General features: G+C 38.8%; 1 protein-coding gene across 4 annotated transcripts in view; it reads right to left on the bottom strand.

The window, feature by feature from the left end:
* Positions 1 to 217: 217 nt before the first annotated feature.
* Positions 218 to 18,089, bottom strand: part of LOC106092877 (uncharacterized) — a 253,719-nt gene continuing 235,847 nt past the window's right edge. For all 4 annotated transcript variants that reach the window (XM_059365096.1, XM_059365095.1, XM_059365097.1 and 1 more), the window contains exons 6-8: positions 2,403 to 2,501; positions 2,233 to 2,343; positions 218 to 2,170 (exon numbers count right to left, since the gene is read on the bottom strand). In XM_059365096.1, coding sequence (XP_059221079.1) covers positions 281 to 2,170; positions 2,233 to 2,343; positions 2,403 to 2,501 — 2,100 coding nt within the window. In that variant the 3' untranslated portion in view covers positions 218 to 280. The remainder of the gene's footprint in view (positions 2,171 to 2,232; positions 2,344 to 2,402; positions 2,502 to 18,089) is intronic.

Below are 18,089 nucleotides of genomic sequence, written 5' to 3' on the forward strand. Positions count from 1 at the left end.
AATAATATCATGCAAGTTTTTCATTCTGTTTACTTATATTTTGGATACATTTCTTTGCTTTCTGAGATCCTAAGAACCTCGAATACTGTAGTTCTTCGTATGAACGTAAAACCTTATTTTACTACAATGAAGAGACGACTAACATATGGTATCGTTACTTGACAAATAAAACATGGCTATTACAAGCCAATGCATGTAAAATAATGACACAAATGTATAATTTGGAAGCGAATTATTATTGAAAGACTATCATCAAAATGAAATTATATTATTATATTACTCAAAATGGCGTTTGTTGATATACGTGATTAATAGAGTGGCTGATTAATGGGGACATGATGCTGTAGCCATCTGGTGTTGTTGGTAAAATTGTGTTGTATAGTTCCGCACCATTGCCGCTCTTATTACTATTCTGGTCCATTTCGATACACACGGGATCGTTGGTTTTTCCATCACAAATAACGCTGCTTATTTTATCAGTAGTTGTTGATTTACAGGCATCATCATTGATTTGTTGTAAACTGTGTCGAGGCTTTGGCAAAAGTTCTAACTGGTCGCTTTCTGATTCAGTCATCTCGACTGAGCCAATTGGGAAGTCTAAACAAGGTGTTAATATGCTCGGATACTTTGCTATATATTTAACAATTTCCGAGGCTGTGGGTCTTTTTTTCGTATCCTTATTCCAACATGACTTTAAAAGTCCCTCTAGCTGAGGTTTTGCTCCAGCTGGAACATCCAAACAATTACCTGCTTTAACATATTCCAATACTTGATTGTTGGTCAATCCTTGATAAGGTAGAGATCCGAAAGTAATTATTTCGAAAAGGACAACACCAAAAGCCCAAACGTCAGATGCGGGAGTAAACATGCCAAGGACCAGGGCTTCGGGAGCCATCCAACGAACAGGGAGCATGCCTTTACGATTAAATCGATAATAGTCGCTTTCGTATGTAGGCCTCGCCATCCCAAAGTCTCCAATTTTTACGACTCTTTGGGAGCTCACCAGACAATTCCGGCAGGCGATGTCTCTGTGGACATACTTTTGTTGAGCCAAATAGGCGAGACCTCGAGCGACATCCATAGCGTACATTGTAAGGCGTTTGGGTGTTATATCTGAATCATCGTTGATTTTTTCATTCACCATATGGCGACGGGCTAACAGAAAAGTTTTAAGATCTCCATAGAGCATAAATTCCATTATAGAGTAGATTGGTTCTGACTGGAGGCAGACTCCCAAAAGCTTAACTATGTTTTTATGATTAAACAATTTCATGGCTTGGGCTTCCGACAAAAAATCAAGTCGGTCTTCTGTAGACGCCTCAGTTCTTAGAGTCTTTACAGCTACAGCTGTCCATCCTTCAGGGCCTATTAAAGCGTCACCGCCATATACTTTACCAAAAGCCCCTTTTCCCAAAATTCGATTAACGACAACGTTTTCCTTGGGTACTTCCCATTTATCTAATGTGTTGATATGAGAAGGTGACAAAAGATCAATTCCAAAATTTTTCATTATCTTGGCTGAACGTTTTAGTTTTTTGTCATAACGTCGTTTCCAGAACAAAAATGAAATAAGCGATATGACTACCATTGCTATAAAACAAATGAGAGTAGTGAATGCAAGCGAAGCCTTTTCGCAATCCATATCCAGAAACTCTGCCAGTGACGAGAAACTACAATCATATGTACCATCTCCAGGTGGAGTTCCATCGGGTAACCATGTAATAGATTTCGTTCTAATAATTAAGTGCCCGCCGTTGGTTCGAAGATTTCGCCGAGTTCCTATAATCTTGGGAATGAATTTCCCTACTTCAATTGACTGATTTTTACGCCACTGGTTAACCACCAAATCAGTAATACGCGATCCACCTTGTCCAAAACGCACTCTTCCTGAAAGACCATCAAAGTCGGTTTCCCAAATTGCATCCACTAGACGAGTCATCATCGATTTTGATCTAAAAGTTTCGACAGAATTTTTGTTTTCTGTCAAAATTTTATCTACCGCCTTAGCATATACCCAGACTGCGTCATATGCAAATGCTGTATACATTGATACATCATGTACTCGGGCACTGTAAGACTCCCTCCATTGTTTAATTGAAATATTCTCTTCCATGATAGTCTCATTATTTCCATAAGGGGAATGTGTAATGCTAAAATGTCCTTCAAAAGCCTGGTGAATGATATAATCTATTAGTCGAAATCGAACCATATACGTGCTGATATTGTACTTACATCTTCCAGCTCTTCAATTGAGCAACTGTTATTTCCTTCAACTAAAAGAGATTGAAAGTCACTCGACAGCCACGATGGTAGAAACCATACATATCCTTGATGCGCAGTCATCTACAATACAGCGAAGTTTTCAAAGCTGACAATAGACGTGCCAAATAAATATTAATTACCTCTAGTTTATAGGCCTCGCACATTGCAATAGCTGCATATTTATTCTGAATATCTGCAATGATAATTCTCGCACGTCTCTTTTTTAAGTCATCCAGATACTGAAATGAAAACAGTATTGATAAAATTTATTAATTTTCAAGTTTTTTGCCTGTTAGGGCGAAGATCATTAAATTTTACAATTTTTGTTTGTTTCTCTTTCGATGCGAGCTCAATGATCGGAGATTTTCTTTGCAAATGGAAAAGGAAAGCCAGAGATCGCAACACACACCAACTGCTATGGGATGCGTTTCGCCTTTGGTTAGAAGACTTTTCAACCATATTAGGTGTGACGGCTTCAAGGACCGTACGTTGGTATGTTGCTTTTGTATCGTATTTATTGCGAAAACGCCTCTTTGATACAAATACCACATTAACCACGCTCGACAAACTTGTTTATTAGCTGCGCTTTTCCCAATGCATGTGTTTTCGTATAATGGTCGATTTTTTGTCTACATCAAATTACACTACTCCCATGGTATGCAGTAGATTCTGTGCATCTGTTGGAAGTTGTAATAATGGTTTCGAACGCTAGACAACGACAATGGCTCTCGCTGCTGCTCCGTGTGCCCAGGTTCGAATACCGGCCGGGTTCTGCCGAATTTTTTAATTTTCAAGTTTTTGCCTGTTACAAGAGAAAGAGAAACAAACGAAAATTGTAAAAATTAATGATCTTTGCCCTAACAGTCATAAAACTTTAAAATGGAAAATTCGGCGGATACCGGCCGTAATTCGATCCTGGGCACACAAAGCAACAGCGAGACCCGTTGCCGATGTCAAGCGTTCGAAGCCGTCAATACAACTTCATGGGAGTACCCAAAAACCCATCCAAACGGACATGATTGCCGATTGCGACAATATGAGTATCAAATGAAAGGCATTTAAGAGTAGAGTACAACTTGATATACAAATTTGACACCAAGTCCCTTGGGGTCGCCTCACACCCCAAGAAACATCCCAAAAATTACATATTTATCGATTGGGGCAATCAATATGGGTATCAAATAAAAGATAATTGGAAGTAGGGTACGTATCTTGTATGAGAATTAAGTCCAAGGTGTCTACGGCGCCTCCCCAATCGCAAAACACCCAAAACGGGCATGTATGACCAAAATCACAAAATTGACATCAAATAAAAGGTCTCAGGGAGTAGACTACGAATCTGCTATATAATCTTAGAACAAAGAGTCTAGAGAGCGCCCACACACTAAATACCCTTCATTACGACATATAAGTCGATCGGGACAATATAGGATTAAAAGGAAAGATCTACGACAGTAGAGTACGAATTTGATCTCTTTACCTCTCCAATTTTTGAATACCCTAGATCTCGGAGATGGGTGCACCGATTGAAGCAAAATTTTGATAACTCAAAATCACAAAATTGATGTAAAACTTTGGGGTCAAATGACCCCAACCAAAAACCCACCCAAACGGACATGTTTACCGATTGGAACAATTCGGATATCAAATAAAGGGTATTTAAGAGTAGTCAGAATTTTGTATAAAAATTTGCCGCCAAGTGTCGAGGGTCCCTAATATATATATCCATCGACACAACATAGACATGAAATAAACTGTCTTAGGAAAATTGGACTTGAATGAAATTCTTGACAGGAGAGTATGTATTTGCGATTAATATTGGGCAACAAGTGCTTTAACAGGAAATTGCAAGCAGAATTGTCGATAAGGGACTCGAAGAAAATGCCTTTGTCAAGTATCAGAGGTACTGAATCGCAAATGTACATTTTGTCAGACCGGCGTAGAGTAAGAATTTGATATCCAAATTTGGGAAAATATACTGGCGACTGCCCAACCCACGAAATAATCATAGGCGACCGAGACAAAAAATTATCATATATGCCGTTCGGGACAAAAAGGCCGCAATAAAAGGTCTGGTTGTATATATAACAAATACACTTACCAAATCAATTAGTTTAAAAATGCAGTTTTAGGGTATTGCGAAGCGCATCGGGCCAGCTAGTCCCTAATAAATTGCATTGCTTGTTCAAGCCCAATACAATGAATGAATGGTGGGGTGATGAATTTTTTACAACTTCATATCCCTGTATCATATTTTGATAAGTTTTTATTTAAGAATAGATAAAATCTTACATTTAAAGTGATTCGATAAAAAAACTTTGAAACATTGAACACAAGCTTTAGAGCCATATATAAATGGTGAATTGTTAGCTATTATTTTTATGGCAACACTGGTTTAAAACGTTCAAGCACGTTTCGTGTTTTGTTTCACTGTCAAACATCTTCAGTATGGTCTATAATTTAACGATGAATCGTCTTACAAACGAATAACGTTTGCAAATTATTGAATTTTTTTATCGAAATTCGTGCTCTGTTAAGAAAGTTCATCGAGCGACGAAGCTCATTTTTGGCTCGTAAGCAAGCAGAATTGTCGATTTTGGAGTTAAGATTAGCCAGAAGCATTGCAAGATCCACCAATGCATCATGATTGTAGGATGATGCGGGTCGTAACGCAACGAGCGCTATCGTTAGATGTTTCCTAACTTTCCATGAGCTTGACTTGCATTGCATGTGGTTTTAACAAGACGGTGCCACATGCCACACAGCACGCGTAACAATAGTCTTATTGAGAGGCGAGTTCGATGAATATTTTATTTCACGTTCGGGACCGGTCAATTGGCCGCATAGATCGGGCGATTTAACACCTTCTTTGTGGGGCTATGTTAAGTTCATGTCTTCACAGACAAGACCGCTTCAATTGACGCATTGGAAGACAACACTAAAGCACATATTCGTGAGATACCGGCCGAAATGTTGGAAAGAGTATGCCAAAATTGGATTAAGCGGATGGACCATTTGAGGCGCAGTCTCCGTCAACATTTGGATGAAATTATCTTCAAACATTAAATTATAAGGACCGTACTATCGGTTCAAATAAAAATTTCATTCATTTTTCTTTTTATGTGTTTTTTTGAAAAACTTTCCTATAGCTCTTAAAAATCACCCTTTTACAACATCATAACTCTCAAGGAAAAAAAATATCCACATTGTCATTGGTGCGAATGAATCTGATTGTCCTTGTTGCGGCAGGGGTTATATAAGTCTTGCCCATTACACTGGTTGCTCCCGGCAATGTTGATTGGAGATTCAATTTTTTCCAGTGCGTTTTCAAGCATTTGAGAGCTTTTGGGTAGTCATTCAGAGCTACAGGTAGTTCTTCAAACTTTTAGCGTGGCTACTGAACGAATGATCGCCCCATGAAGGCCTTTCCGGCTATCAGGAATCAGAATAAACGAAAGAAAAGCTAGAATACCACAAGAGCTCCAGCGTGCACTGCAGGCATCTGATTAAACTTTACAAAAGGAAAATCACTTCTCTCTGTGAAATGACGGAAGACACGAGTGGAAAAGGTGGAAAAGAAATTTCATGTCGTCTCACCGGCAGTGTGTTTTCTTAGTCTGAGTTTTACCATTTATGAAGGCTGCTTTCATCATAATTGGACATCAATTTCTGCACAAAGAAGTACTCGATGTTTGGTGATCTAGTCGATCTATAGAGCTCATTGTCCATGACAACGCGAAGAAGGCGATCCAGTACATGGTGCTGGCAACTGATGAACTTGGGTGTGGGGAAACCTTTCTCTTCGAACATTTGCAGCAGTCGAACTAAAATCCCTAAAGTACACGTTCGACCGAGCGGCTTTCTTGTATATAGACTTGTGGATTACTGACTGACAAGGGGTTGGGATTTCAATGCCCTCAGCGAAAAGCTGGGGGCAAATCGTTGCTGCTCCGTGGGACGAGAGGCTTTGAGCTTGCAACTTTATGCTTCTTTTTATCCCGCGTGATGTTGCATTGTAATCCTCCCAAGGATTATCTGTATTATTGTCGAATGAGTGAGTGCTACTTTCGGATCAATCAAGTATCGCTGAGTTGATAAGTGTGGAAAGAGTCGCTACCATTGCCCTCTTTCGCGTGGAGGGGTGGATGGTATTGGCAACAGCAGGTTTGCCGCTGGAATAGCTAATGCGGCCTTTGCTCTCAACTTGTAGTTGGTATACGTTCTCATATTCTTTGAACATTCATTCGCCTTTTTACCTTGGTTATGTCAAACAATTCTTTCAATTATTCCAAGTGTTGTTTTTATACCCTCTATCATAGGATGGGGTTATACTAATTTCGTCATTCGGTTTATAACGATCTCATGATCGTCATGATATTTTAAGTCGAAATAGCCATGTCCGTCCGCCCGTCTGTCCGCACGCTAATTTTTAAAGGAGTAAAGCTAGGCGCTTGGAATTTTGTACAAATACTTCTTATAAGTGTAGATCGGTTGGGATTGTAAATGGGACAAATTGGTCCATGTGTTGATATAACTGCCATATAAACCGATCTTGGGTCTTGACTTCTTGACGCAATTCTTAACCGAAATGGCTGAAATTTTGCACGTGGTGTTTTGGTATCACTTCCAACAACTGTCCATAACCTGATATAGGTGCCATGTAAACCGATCCCCCGATAAGACTTCTTGAGCTTCTAGAGGGCCCAATTCTTATCCAATTAGGTTTACAAATGTCGTTTTGGTATGTCTTCCAACAACTGTTCCAAGTATGGTCTAAAACGGTTGATAACCTGTTATAGCTGCCATATAAACCGATCCCAATTTGACACTCTGAGCCACTGGAGAGCTCAATTTTTAATTCGAGTTGCCTGAAATTTTGGAGGTGGTATTTTTCTATGTCTTCTAACAGCCTTGGCAAGTGCGGTCTATATCGGTCAATAACTTGATGTAGCCCTTATATATTGAAAAAGTCATTTATAGAAATTGACAAATGCGATCCATTGTGGAGGGTATATTAGATTTGGCCCGGCGGAGCTTAGCACGCTTTTAGTTGTTTCTCCTAACACTGGCGACATTTGCGTGAGCCACTATGCCATTTGAAAAAACGACATGCCGGACATGTAAAAACTTCTTCCCAACTTCTGCCGTACTGCGGCACGCCGTTCTGACTCGGCTATAAAAAGGAGGCCCCTTATCATTGAGCTTAAATTTGAATTGGACTGCACTCATTGATATGTGAAAAATTTGCCCCTGTTCCTTAATGGCAGTTTTGTTAGTTTAACACAAATAGCTTTATCAGATATATGCGAGAAGTTCAATGATTTGCTCCATAGAGACTTAAACTCTATAGCAATTAGATCGATCCTCTCTCTTCTTTCTTTGGTAGTGGACTTAAGAAGTTTGAAGCGTCCGATGCCGTTCACTTAACAACAACAATTGCCAGGTTGCACCTTCTAAATGGTGTTTGAAACTGGGCTAGGTTCTTTGTCCAAGTTTCCTTGTTCTTCTACGTTTTAAAAAATCGATCAATGAATACCTATTTATACAACTTTTTTCAATAATCATTTATGAATGGGCGCATCTTATATTGTATATACCTGAATTGGCAAATTTTTCTAACCTTCCAAATTAATTAACCCTTAAAAATGAGGTTTCTGTAACAAAATCGTCCCCGACAGGTAGCCAACGGAAACACATGTCAATAAAAAAACAAGTAAAAGCGTGCTACGTTCGGCCGGGCCGAATCTTATATACCCTCTACCATGGATCGCAATTGTCGAGTTGTTTTCCCGGCATCTCTTCTTAGGAAAAAAAAGGATATAAGAAAAGATTTGCTCTGCTATTAGAGCGATATCAAGATATGGTCCGGTTTGGACCACAATTAAATTAAATGTTGGAGACCTGTGTAAAATGTCATCCAATTCGATTAAGAATTGCGCCCTTTGTGGGCTCAAGAAGTAAAATAGAGAGATCGATTTATATGGGAGCTGTATCGGGCTATAGACCGATTCAGACCATAATAAACACGTATGTTAATGGTCATGAGAGAATCCGTCGTACAAAATTTCAGGCAAATCGGATAATAATTGTGACCTCTACAGGCTCAAGAAGTCAAGATCCCAAATCGGTTTATTTTGCAGCTATATCAGGTTATAAACCGACTTGTACTTTATTTGACATAGGTGTTGAAAGTAACAATAAAAAACGTCTTGCGAAATTTCAGCCAAATCGGATAGGAATTGCGCCCTCTAGAAGCTCAAGAAGTCAAGTCCCCAGATCTGTTTATATGACAGCTATATCAGGTTATGAACCGATTTGAAACATATATGTGACACAGTTGTTGGATATCATAACAAAATACTACGTGCCAAAATTCATTCAAATTGGATAAGAATTGCGCCCTCTAGAGGCTCAAGAAGTCAAGACCCAAGATCGGTTTATATGACAGCAATATAAGGTTATGAACCAATTTGAACCATACTTGGCACAGTTGTTGGATATCGTAACAAAACACGTCGTGCCAAAATTTCATTCCAATCGGATAAGAATTGCGCACTCTAGAGGCTCAAGAAGTCAAGACCCAAGATCGGTTTATATGACAGCTATATAAGGTTATGGACCGATTTGAACCATACTTGGCAAAGTTGTTGGATATCGTAACAAAACACGTCGTGCAAAATTTCATTCCAATCGGATAAGAATTGTGCACTGTAGAGGCTCAAGAAGTCAAGACCCCAGATCGGTTTATATGACAGCTATATAAAGTTATGGACCGATTTGAACTATACTTGGCACAGTTATTGAATATCGTAGCAAAACACGTCGTGCAAAATTTCATTCCACTCGGATAAGAATTGCGCACTCTAGAGGCTCAAGAAGTCAAGACCCAAGATCGGTTTATATGACAGCTATATAAGGTTATGGACCGATTTGAACCATACTTGGCACAGTTGTTGGATATCGTAACAAAACACGTCGTGCAAAATTTCATTCCAATCGGATAAGAATTGCGCACTCTTGAGTCTCAAGAAGTCAAGACCCAAGATCGGTTTATATGGCAGCTATATCAAAACATGGACCGATATGGCCCATTTACAATACCAACCGACCTACACTAATAAGAACTATTTGTGCAAAATTTCAAGCGGCTAGCTTTACTCCTTCGGAAGTTAGCGTGCTTTCGACAGACAGACGGACGGACGGACGGACAGACGGACGGACATGGCTAGATCGACATAAAGTTTCACGACGATCTAGAATATATATACTTTATGGGGTCTCAGACGAATACAATCAGAATGACAAAATTAGTATACCCCCTATCTTATGGTGGAGGGTATAATAAATACCCAAAAGGCAAAATAAAAAACTCAAAGGGCAATTCAGCATAAATTTATGAGAGTTAATTAGTTTCCTACCACAATCATAAAAATTTCCTGATCTTTTGTCTCCCACTAATTTTATTTAAAACTGAAAATCATAAAAAAGTCCCCAATGGTTTTACCAAAGATGATTTCAAAGGAGAAACCTTCATTTAGTTTTTAGTAAAAATGATGTATGTAAACAGATTTTTACGATCAATATCTCAATTTGTTCATAGATTATGTTGCTTTTCGTGAAAATTATAAGACTTGAGACATTTTCCGTTTTGGGTTTGTATGATTTAGGTTAGATTGAAAAGAAGGTGCGGATATAAATTCGTCCATTGCCACAATGGCCATGCACATACGCCATTAATCGGGTTGTTGTGCGCACTAAATACTGTAAAGTAACCTCGAAAGAAAAAATCTAAGTTAGGATGGTTCATGTCTGGTATTAAGTACTGGTATCTGTATGCCGTGAAAACCGGGCACCGATTTTGAATAAGCGAGCACGTAGTCCTATGTGTCCCGTTATGATACCGAAAGCTACACTGACTTCCTTCTTACTTCCTTTCAGTAATAGCCTCGTCTTCTCACGATCCGGATCTCCCGATAGTATTTTCTCCGTCCTACTGATTGTTTCGCTGTTCCACCTGTACCTTTGCATATGGTTTATACAGTCTCTGAGAACCCGATCCATCCGGTACTGGTCCGCATATTGTTAAAAGCCCTCTCGATATCAATGTATACCACCAATGTGTACTTCTTGGCAACAAAGGATTCTTCTATTTTATGCACGACCTCGTGGAGTGCAGTCTCCACCGACCTTCCCTTGATATAGGCATGCTGTTTGTCTTTGAGCAGTTCGCTTGATGTCCTACTCTTTATCATGGTATCCACAATACGTTCCATGGATTTGGGTAGAAAGGACGTAAGGCTTAGAGGACTGTAGGTCTTTGGTGTCGCTTGACTTGCCTTGCCGGGCTTGGTTATAAAGTAACGCCGGAAATAGTCTTTCGAATCTTGAAGTCGTTGATGGTTTCATCGTCGTGACCCTGTTTGTTAGGCTGTGTTGAGTCTCTCGTTTCTGCACTGCCCGATGTTTTAGTATTAGGATCTTGGCTTTCTAGTCTTCCCAATATTGATAGAGTCGGTTATTGTCTCGTCGGCGGCCCCCTGTTCATTAAACGGTACTGAGTGGCCTACCACTGCCCTGCCTGATAGCGGTGGAACGCGTAAAGCCAGCCGCTTGAAATTTTGCAGAGTACTTGAAGTTGGAGATTGCAAATGGGCCATATTGGTTCAGATTTGGATATAGCTCCCATATAAACTGATCTCCCAATTTGACTTCTTGAGCCCCAGGAAGCCGAAGTTTTTGTCCGGTTTGGCAGATAGTGTTCCGTTATGACTACTGTTCAAGTTCAAATCGGTCTGTAGCCTGATATAGGTCCCATATAAACCGATCTCCCGATTTGACTCCTTGAGCCCCTGAAAGCCGAAGTTTTAGTCCGAGATGGCTGAAATTTTGCATGTAGTGTTCTGTTATGATTTCCAACAACTGTGTCTAGTACGGTTCAAATCGGTCTATAACCTGATGTAGCTCTCAAATAAACCGATCTCCCGATTTGACTTTTTGAGCCCCTGAAAGCCGAATTTTTTCCGATGTGGCTAAAATTTTGCAGATAGTGTTCCGTTATGACTTCCAACAGCTGTGCCAAGTATGGTTCAAATTGGTCTATAACCTGATATAGCTTCCATTTTTAAACCGATTTCCCGATTTGTCTTGTTGACCCCTTACAAGCCACAATTTTTGTCCAATTGGCAGAAATTTTGCACATAGTTTCGCGCATATAAACCGATTTCCCGATTTGACATTTTTAACCCCTGAAAGACGTAATTTTCGTCTGATTTAGTTAAAATTTTGCACATAGTGTTCTGTTATGACTTATAACAACGTTTCAAATCGGTCTTTAACCTGGCATAGGTCTCATATAAACGGTCTCCCGATTATCCTTGTTTGGTTCCTAGAAGCTTTTAATTGTTGCTGGTTTGACAGAAGTTTGGTATGTAGAATAAAATTATGCCCTTCAACTAAATTTATTTTGTATAAATTTTAAGCAGAATCCATGGTGATGGGTTCCCAATATTCGGCCCGGCCGAACTTAGCATGCTGTTACTTGTTTAATATTAAATAAATGCAATAATCGTTATTTTAGTCATTAATAGGCAAATGTTCATTCATTTGTGCAACAGGAAATATTAAATACTCTCGAAGATAATTATAATGTTTGTCTGCTTAAAAAGGAAGCAACAAAATCAGCTGTTTTAGCAAACATTTTATGTTACGTTAAATGTACATTTCATAAACAAAGAAAAAGGAAGAAGATTGACAGGAATTAGGAAATCATTCAGGAATCCTTTTGATAGACAAAATTTAAACTTAAAAGTCCAAAAAGTGCTGACTGCTTGTCTTAACGAATTTAGAAATCAAGAAATTGGTTATTATACCCACCACCGACGGATGGGGGTATATTCATTTTGTCATTCCGTTTGCAACACATCGAAATATCCATTTGCGACCCTATAAAGTATATATATTCTTGATCAGCGTAAAAATCTAAGACGATCTGGACATGTCCGTCCGTCTGTTGAAATCACGCTACAGTCTTTAAAAATAGTGATATTGAGCTGAAACTTTGCACAGGTTCTTTTTTTGTCCATAAGCAGGATAAGTTCGAAGATGGGCTATATCGGACTATATCTTGATATAGCCCCCATATAGACCGATCCGCCGATTTAGGGTCTTTGGCCGATAAAAGCCACATTTATTATCCGATTTTGCTGAAATTTGGGACAGTGAGTTGTCTTAGGCCTTTCGACATCCTCCGTCAATATGGCTCAGATCGGTTCAGATTTGAATAAAGCTGCCATATAGACCGATTGTCCAATTTAGGGTCTTTGGCCCATAAAAGCCACTTTTATTATCCGATTTTGCTAAAATTTGGGACAGTGAGTTGTGTTAGGTCCTTTAACGTCCTTCGTCAATTTGGCGCAGATCGGTCCAGATTTGGATATAGCTGCCATATAGACCGATCGTCCAATTTAGGGTCTTTGGCCCATAAAAGCCACTTTTATTATTCGATTTTGCTGTAATTTGGGACAGTGAGTTGTGTTAGGTCCTTTAACGTCCTTCGTCAATTTGGCGCAGATCGGTCCAGATTTGGATATAGCTGCCATATAGACCGATCCTCCGATTTAGGGTCATTGGCCCATAAAAGCCACATTTATTATCCGATTTTGCGGAAATGTGGGGCAGTGAGTTGTGTTTGGCCCTTCAACATCCTCTGTCAATTTGGTTCAGATCGGTCCAGATTTGGATATAGCTGCCATATAGACCGATCTCTAGGTTTTAGGTTTTGGGGCCATAAAAAGCGCATTTATTGTCCGATGTTGCCGAAAATTTGTGACAAAGAATTAAGTTAAGCCCTTCCACATATTTCCGCAATTTGGTCTAGATCGATCAAGATTCGCATATAGCTGCCTTATAGACCGATCTCTCGATTTAAAGTCTTGGCCCTATAAAAGGCGCATTTTTAATCCGATTGCACTGAAATTTGACACACTGACTTATGTTATGCTTTTCGACATCCTTGTTGTATATAGTATTTTGTTATATACAATTGAACAATGACGTTTACTTATTAGTATTTGGTCCAAATCGGTACATATATTGATATAGCTGCTATGGGGCATAAGGTATATTTTGCACCGGATTTTGAAGAAAGGTGCTTCACATATATATCCGAGGTGGTGGGTATCCAAAGTTCGGCTCGGCCGAACTTAACGCCTTTTTACTTTTTTTTTGAAACATTTAAATGTATCAGTCCTACAAAAAATAACGAACATTACTCATGGCGGTAAACGTAGAAAACATGTCCAAGCGCCTCGATCTTCTGCGCTTCTTCTCCAATCTATGACAGCCAGTTTCGAACTGTTGGTCACTCCATCGGAGTTTGGTCTTCCTCTCTTCAAAGGAATTCTTTGCTGGAGCTTCTTCGTCCATTATGCTATCGTCTTCATATAGGCCATGGTTCATACGACGCCTATATCCTCCAATAATGAAGACTGGCCCACATATTTTACTAAGCATTTTTCTCTTAAACACTCCATTCCTTATTTGCTTTCGCAAGTACCCATGCTTCGGAGCTATACAACAGCAGAGGTGGTATCAGTGTCTTGTATAGTGCAATTTTCGTCTGTCTTAAGGTGGCCTTGTTTCTAAACTGCCTAATTAATCCAAAGTAGCGTCTGTTTGCCAAGGGTGTAAAGTTAAAGTTGTTAGTTAAAGTTGTTACTTAAAGTTGTTAGTTAAAGTTGTTTTGAACCAGGAATGGGTGAAATTGAAACACAAAATTAAAATCAATATATCTCAGGGAATTTTTGGCGGACTTTGAAAAATTTGACACCAAAGAAAGTTTAAAGCGAGAAGAATCCGTTCCAACGGAATTCGTTCCTATGTCTTCATTTGTACAGTTATGAATTGACGTAAAATTTTGGAAAAAAAATTGAAAGATGTTTTTCGGGCATTTCTAGAAAAGATTAAAAGAGAAAAGTGACTTTCAAAAGAAAGCCCTAAGGGAGCAGAATTCCCCAAAGTAAAAATCTTTTCTGAAATCGTGATATTTTGTTGTTGGTTGGCCATATGAACCGCAATTTGGACATTTCTGGAAGGAATTTCTACAAAATGTTGGTATGTATGGAAAGGTAATGGGGAGTACTTTGTAATCAGCTTTTCGGTAGCTGAAACATACACCCACAAAATGGAGGCCTACATTGTATAAACTTTGCTAGCCACATTTTGGACATTTCTGGAGGAGATTAAAACAGAAAAGTGGCCGTCAAATCAAAGCCCCAAGGGAGCAGAATCCGCCAATGTGTCGATATTGACTATAACGAGTTATAGAAATCGATGTATTCCAATTTTTTGAATGGGCATGGGAGCTACCCTTTGTACAACTCTGGATGGAATTTTCCTAAAAATTTTATATTTTTGGAAAGCTGAAGGTAGCACAATGCTCCATATAATGGATTCTCCCAAAAGTTTAAATTTATTAAATTGTTGATAACTGCATAAAGAATAGAGCTGGCAAACTATTGATAATCGCAACATTCGCAATATTTTCGATAGTTTTAATAATAAATAATGAATATCGAAACTATCGGTCATTTCCCATCATTTATATTTCAAACGGAAATGAGAGGTAAATAAAGAAACAACATCAATACGCTGACCAAATAAAACCATGGTTAATAAAGTCAGTTTGAAGTCATGAGAGAAATCAATGTATAATATGTTAGCCTAATCGGATGAAAATTGCGCCCTCTATAGGTGCAATATATCTAAAAGGATACATTCAGTGTTGGATTGCTTAGTTTTGTTTAGTTTAAAAAAAATTTAACTTTTGCAATAGTATTCATCGGCAAAATATCAATCGATATTCAGTCAAACAATAAATATCGATAGTATCGAGAGTGCCATAGATATTTTGCCAGCTCTAGTATAGAACCTAAACTCCAAAATCCACCAAATGCGGGAAGTCTACCGTAAAAACGCAAAATATTAAGTTTATTTATGCAAATAATAAAAACAAGTAAAAACGTGATAAGTTCGGCCGGGCCGAATCTTGAGAACCCACCACCATGGATTCTGCTAAAACTGTATACAAACTAAGTTTAGTTGAAGGGCTTAATTTTATTGTACATACCAAACTTCCGTCAAACCAGCAAGGATAATCGAGAGACAGGTTTATATGGGAGCTATATCAGGTTATAGACCGATTTAGTTGTTGAAAGTTATAACAGAACACAGCATGCACAATTTCAGCCAAATCGGACAAAAATTGTAGCCTCCAGGGGCTCAAGAAGTCAAATCGGGAGATCGATTGATATGGGAGCTACATCAGGTTATAGACCGATTTGGAGATCACAAGAGAACAGTATGTGCAAAATTTAGAAAAAATCGAATAAAAATTAAATGATGGCTTTCAGGGGCTCAAGAAGTCAAATCGGGAGATCGGTTTGTATGGGAGCTATATCCCAATCTGAACCGATATGATCCATTTGCAATCCCCAACGTCCTACATCAACATTAATTATCTGTGCAAAATTTCAAGCGTGTAGCTTTACGCGTTCGACCGCTATCGTGATTTCGACAGACGAACGGACGGACGGACATGGCAAGATCGAATCAAAATGTCGAGAGGATCCAGAATATATATACTTAATGGGGTCGCTGATCAATATTTCGAGGTGTTACAAATGGAATGACTGACCCAATATATGTTGGGTTGCCTAAAAAGTAATTGCGGATTTTTTAAAAGAAAGTAAATGCATTTTTAATAAAACTTAGAATGAACTTTAATCAAATATATAATTGCCATTTTGTTCGATAACCTTTTGCCATCTTCCTGGCAAATTTAGTATCCCACGCTCATAGAACTTCTGGCCCTTTTCTGCAAAAAACTGAACCAAATGCGATTTTATAGCCTCATCATTGCCGAAAGTTTTACCATTTAAGGAGTTCTGCAAAGATCGAAATAAATGGTAGTCTGATGGTGCAAGGTCAGGGCTATATGGTGGATGCATCCAAAGTTCCCAGCTAAGCTCACTCAGTTTTTGGCGAGTGACCAAAGATGTGTGCGGTCTAGCGTTGTCCTGATGGAATATGACACCTTTACGATTGACCAATTCTGGTCGTTTCTCCTCGATGGCTGTATTCAATTTGTCCAATTGTTGACAGTAAACATCCGAATTAATCGTTTGGTTCCTTGGAAGCAGCTCAAAATATACCACACCTTTCCAATCCCACCAAACAGAAAGCATAACCTTCTTTTGGTGGATATCAGCCTTTGAAGTGGTTTAAGCTGGTTCACCATGCTTGCACCATGATCGTTTTCGACTAACGTTGTTGTAAACAATCCATTTTTCATCTCCAGTTATGATTCGTTTTAAAAACGGATCGAATTCATTGCGTTTAAGGTGCATATCAGAAGCGTTGATTCGGTTTGTTAAATGAATTTCTTTCAATACATGTGGTACCCATATTAAAATTGACGCCAAACAAACAAATGTAAACAAAATTTCGCGCACTTTTTTTCTAAAGCAAGCTAAAAGTAACAGCTGATAACTGACAGAAGAAAGAATGCAATTACAGACTCACAAGCCGTTGAAAAAATTTGTCAACGCCGACTATATTACTACTATATTACCGACAATTACTTTTTGGGCAACCCAATACTTTATGGGGACGCAGATCAATATTGCGAGATGTTACAAACGGAATGACAAGATTAGTATACCCCAATCCTATGTTGGTGGGTATAAAAATTGAATAAAATATTATATCATAGTTACATGTTAATACTAGTTTTATACTGATTGGTAAAACATGTTTAATGGTTGTATGTCTTATACTAAAATATGTTCAGACCTAAGTTTTTTATGACCATGCCATGACATTTTAAGTCGAACATGTCCGTCCGTCTGTTCGGCCATCCGTCCGTCTGTCGAAAGCACGCTAACTTTCGAAGGAGTAAAGCCAGCCGCTTGAAATTTTGCACAAATACTTCTTATTTGTGTAGGTCGGTTGGGATTGTAAATGGGCTATATCGGTCCATGTCTTGGTATAGCTGCCATATACCGATCTCGGGTCTTGATTTCTTCAGCCACTAGAAGGCACAATTCTAATCCGATTTGGCTGAAATTTTGCACGAGGCGTTTTACTATAATTTCCAACGACTGTGTTGAGTATGGTTGAAATCGGTCCATAACCTGATATAGCTGCCATATAAACCGATCTCGGATCTTGACTTCTTGAGCCACTAGAAGGCACAATTCTAATCCGATTTGGCTGAAATTTTGCACGAGGCGTTTTACTATAATTTCCAACGACTGTGCTGAGTATGGTTGAAATCGGTCCATAACCTGATATAGCTGCCATATAAACCGATCTTGGGTCTTGACTTCTTGAGCCTGAAGAGGGCGTAATTATTTTTGTATTATATTTGTACAACGGCTCCTCCCACGACCTCCTACATACGTTTCAAATATCGTCGGTCTTTAGCCTGATAAAGCTCTCATATAAACCGATCTTCCTTTTTTACTTCTTGAGCCCCTAAAAGTCAAAATTCTTATTCGATTCGGCTGAAATTTTACACATAGACTTATACTGTGGTCTCCAACATTCAATTCAATTAGCACAATTCTTTTCTTTTATCCTTTGTTTGTCTAAAAAGAGATTCCGGGAAAGAACTCGACAAATGCGATCCATGGTGGAGGGTATATAAGATTCGGCTCGGCCGAACTTAGCACGCTTTTACTTGTTTTTCCAAAAAAAAAAAATATAAAATCAACAACATTTTACAGATAAAACAAGAAGAATCAAATCTTAACAATAGTACATTATAA

Source organism: Stomoxys calcitrans, chromosome 3, assembly GCF_963082655.1.
Source record: "Stomoxys calcitrans chromosome 3, idStoCalc2.1, whole genome shotgun sequence".
NCBI classification, from domain to species: Eukaryota; Metazoa; Arthropoda; class Insecta; order Diptera; family Muscidae; genus Stomoxys; species Stomoxys calcitrans.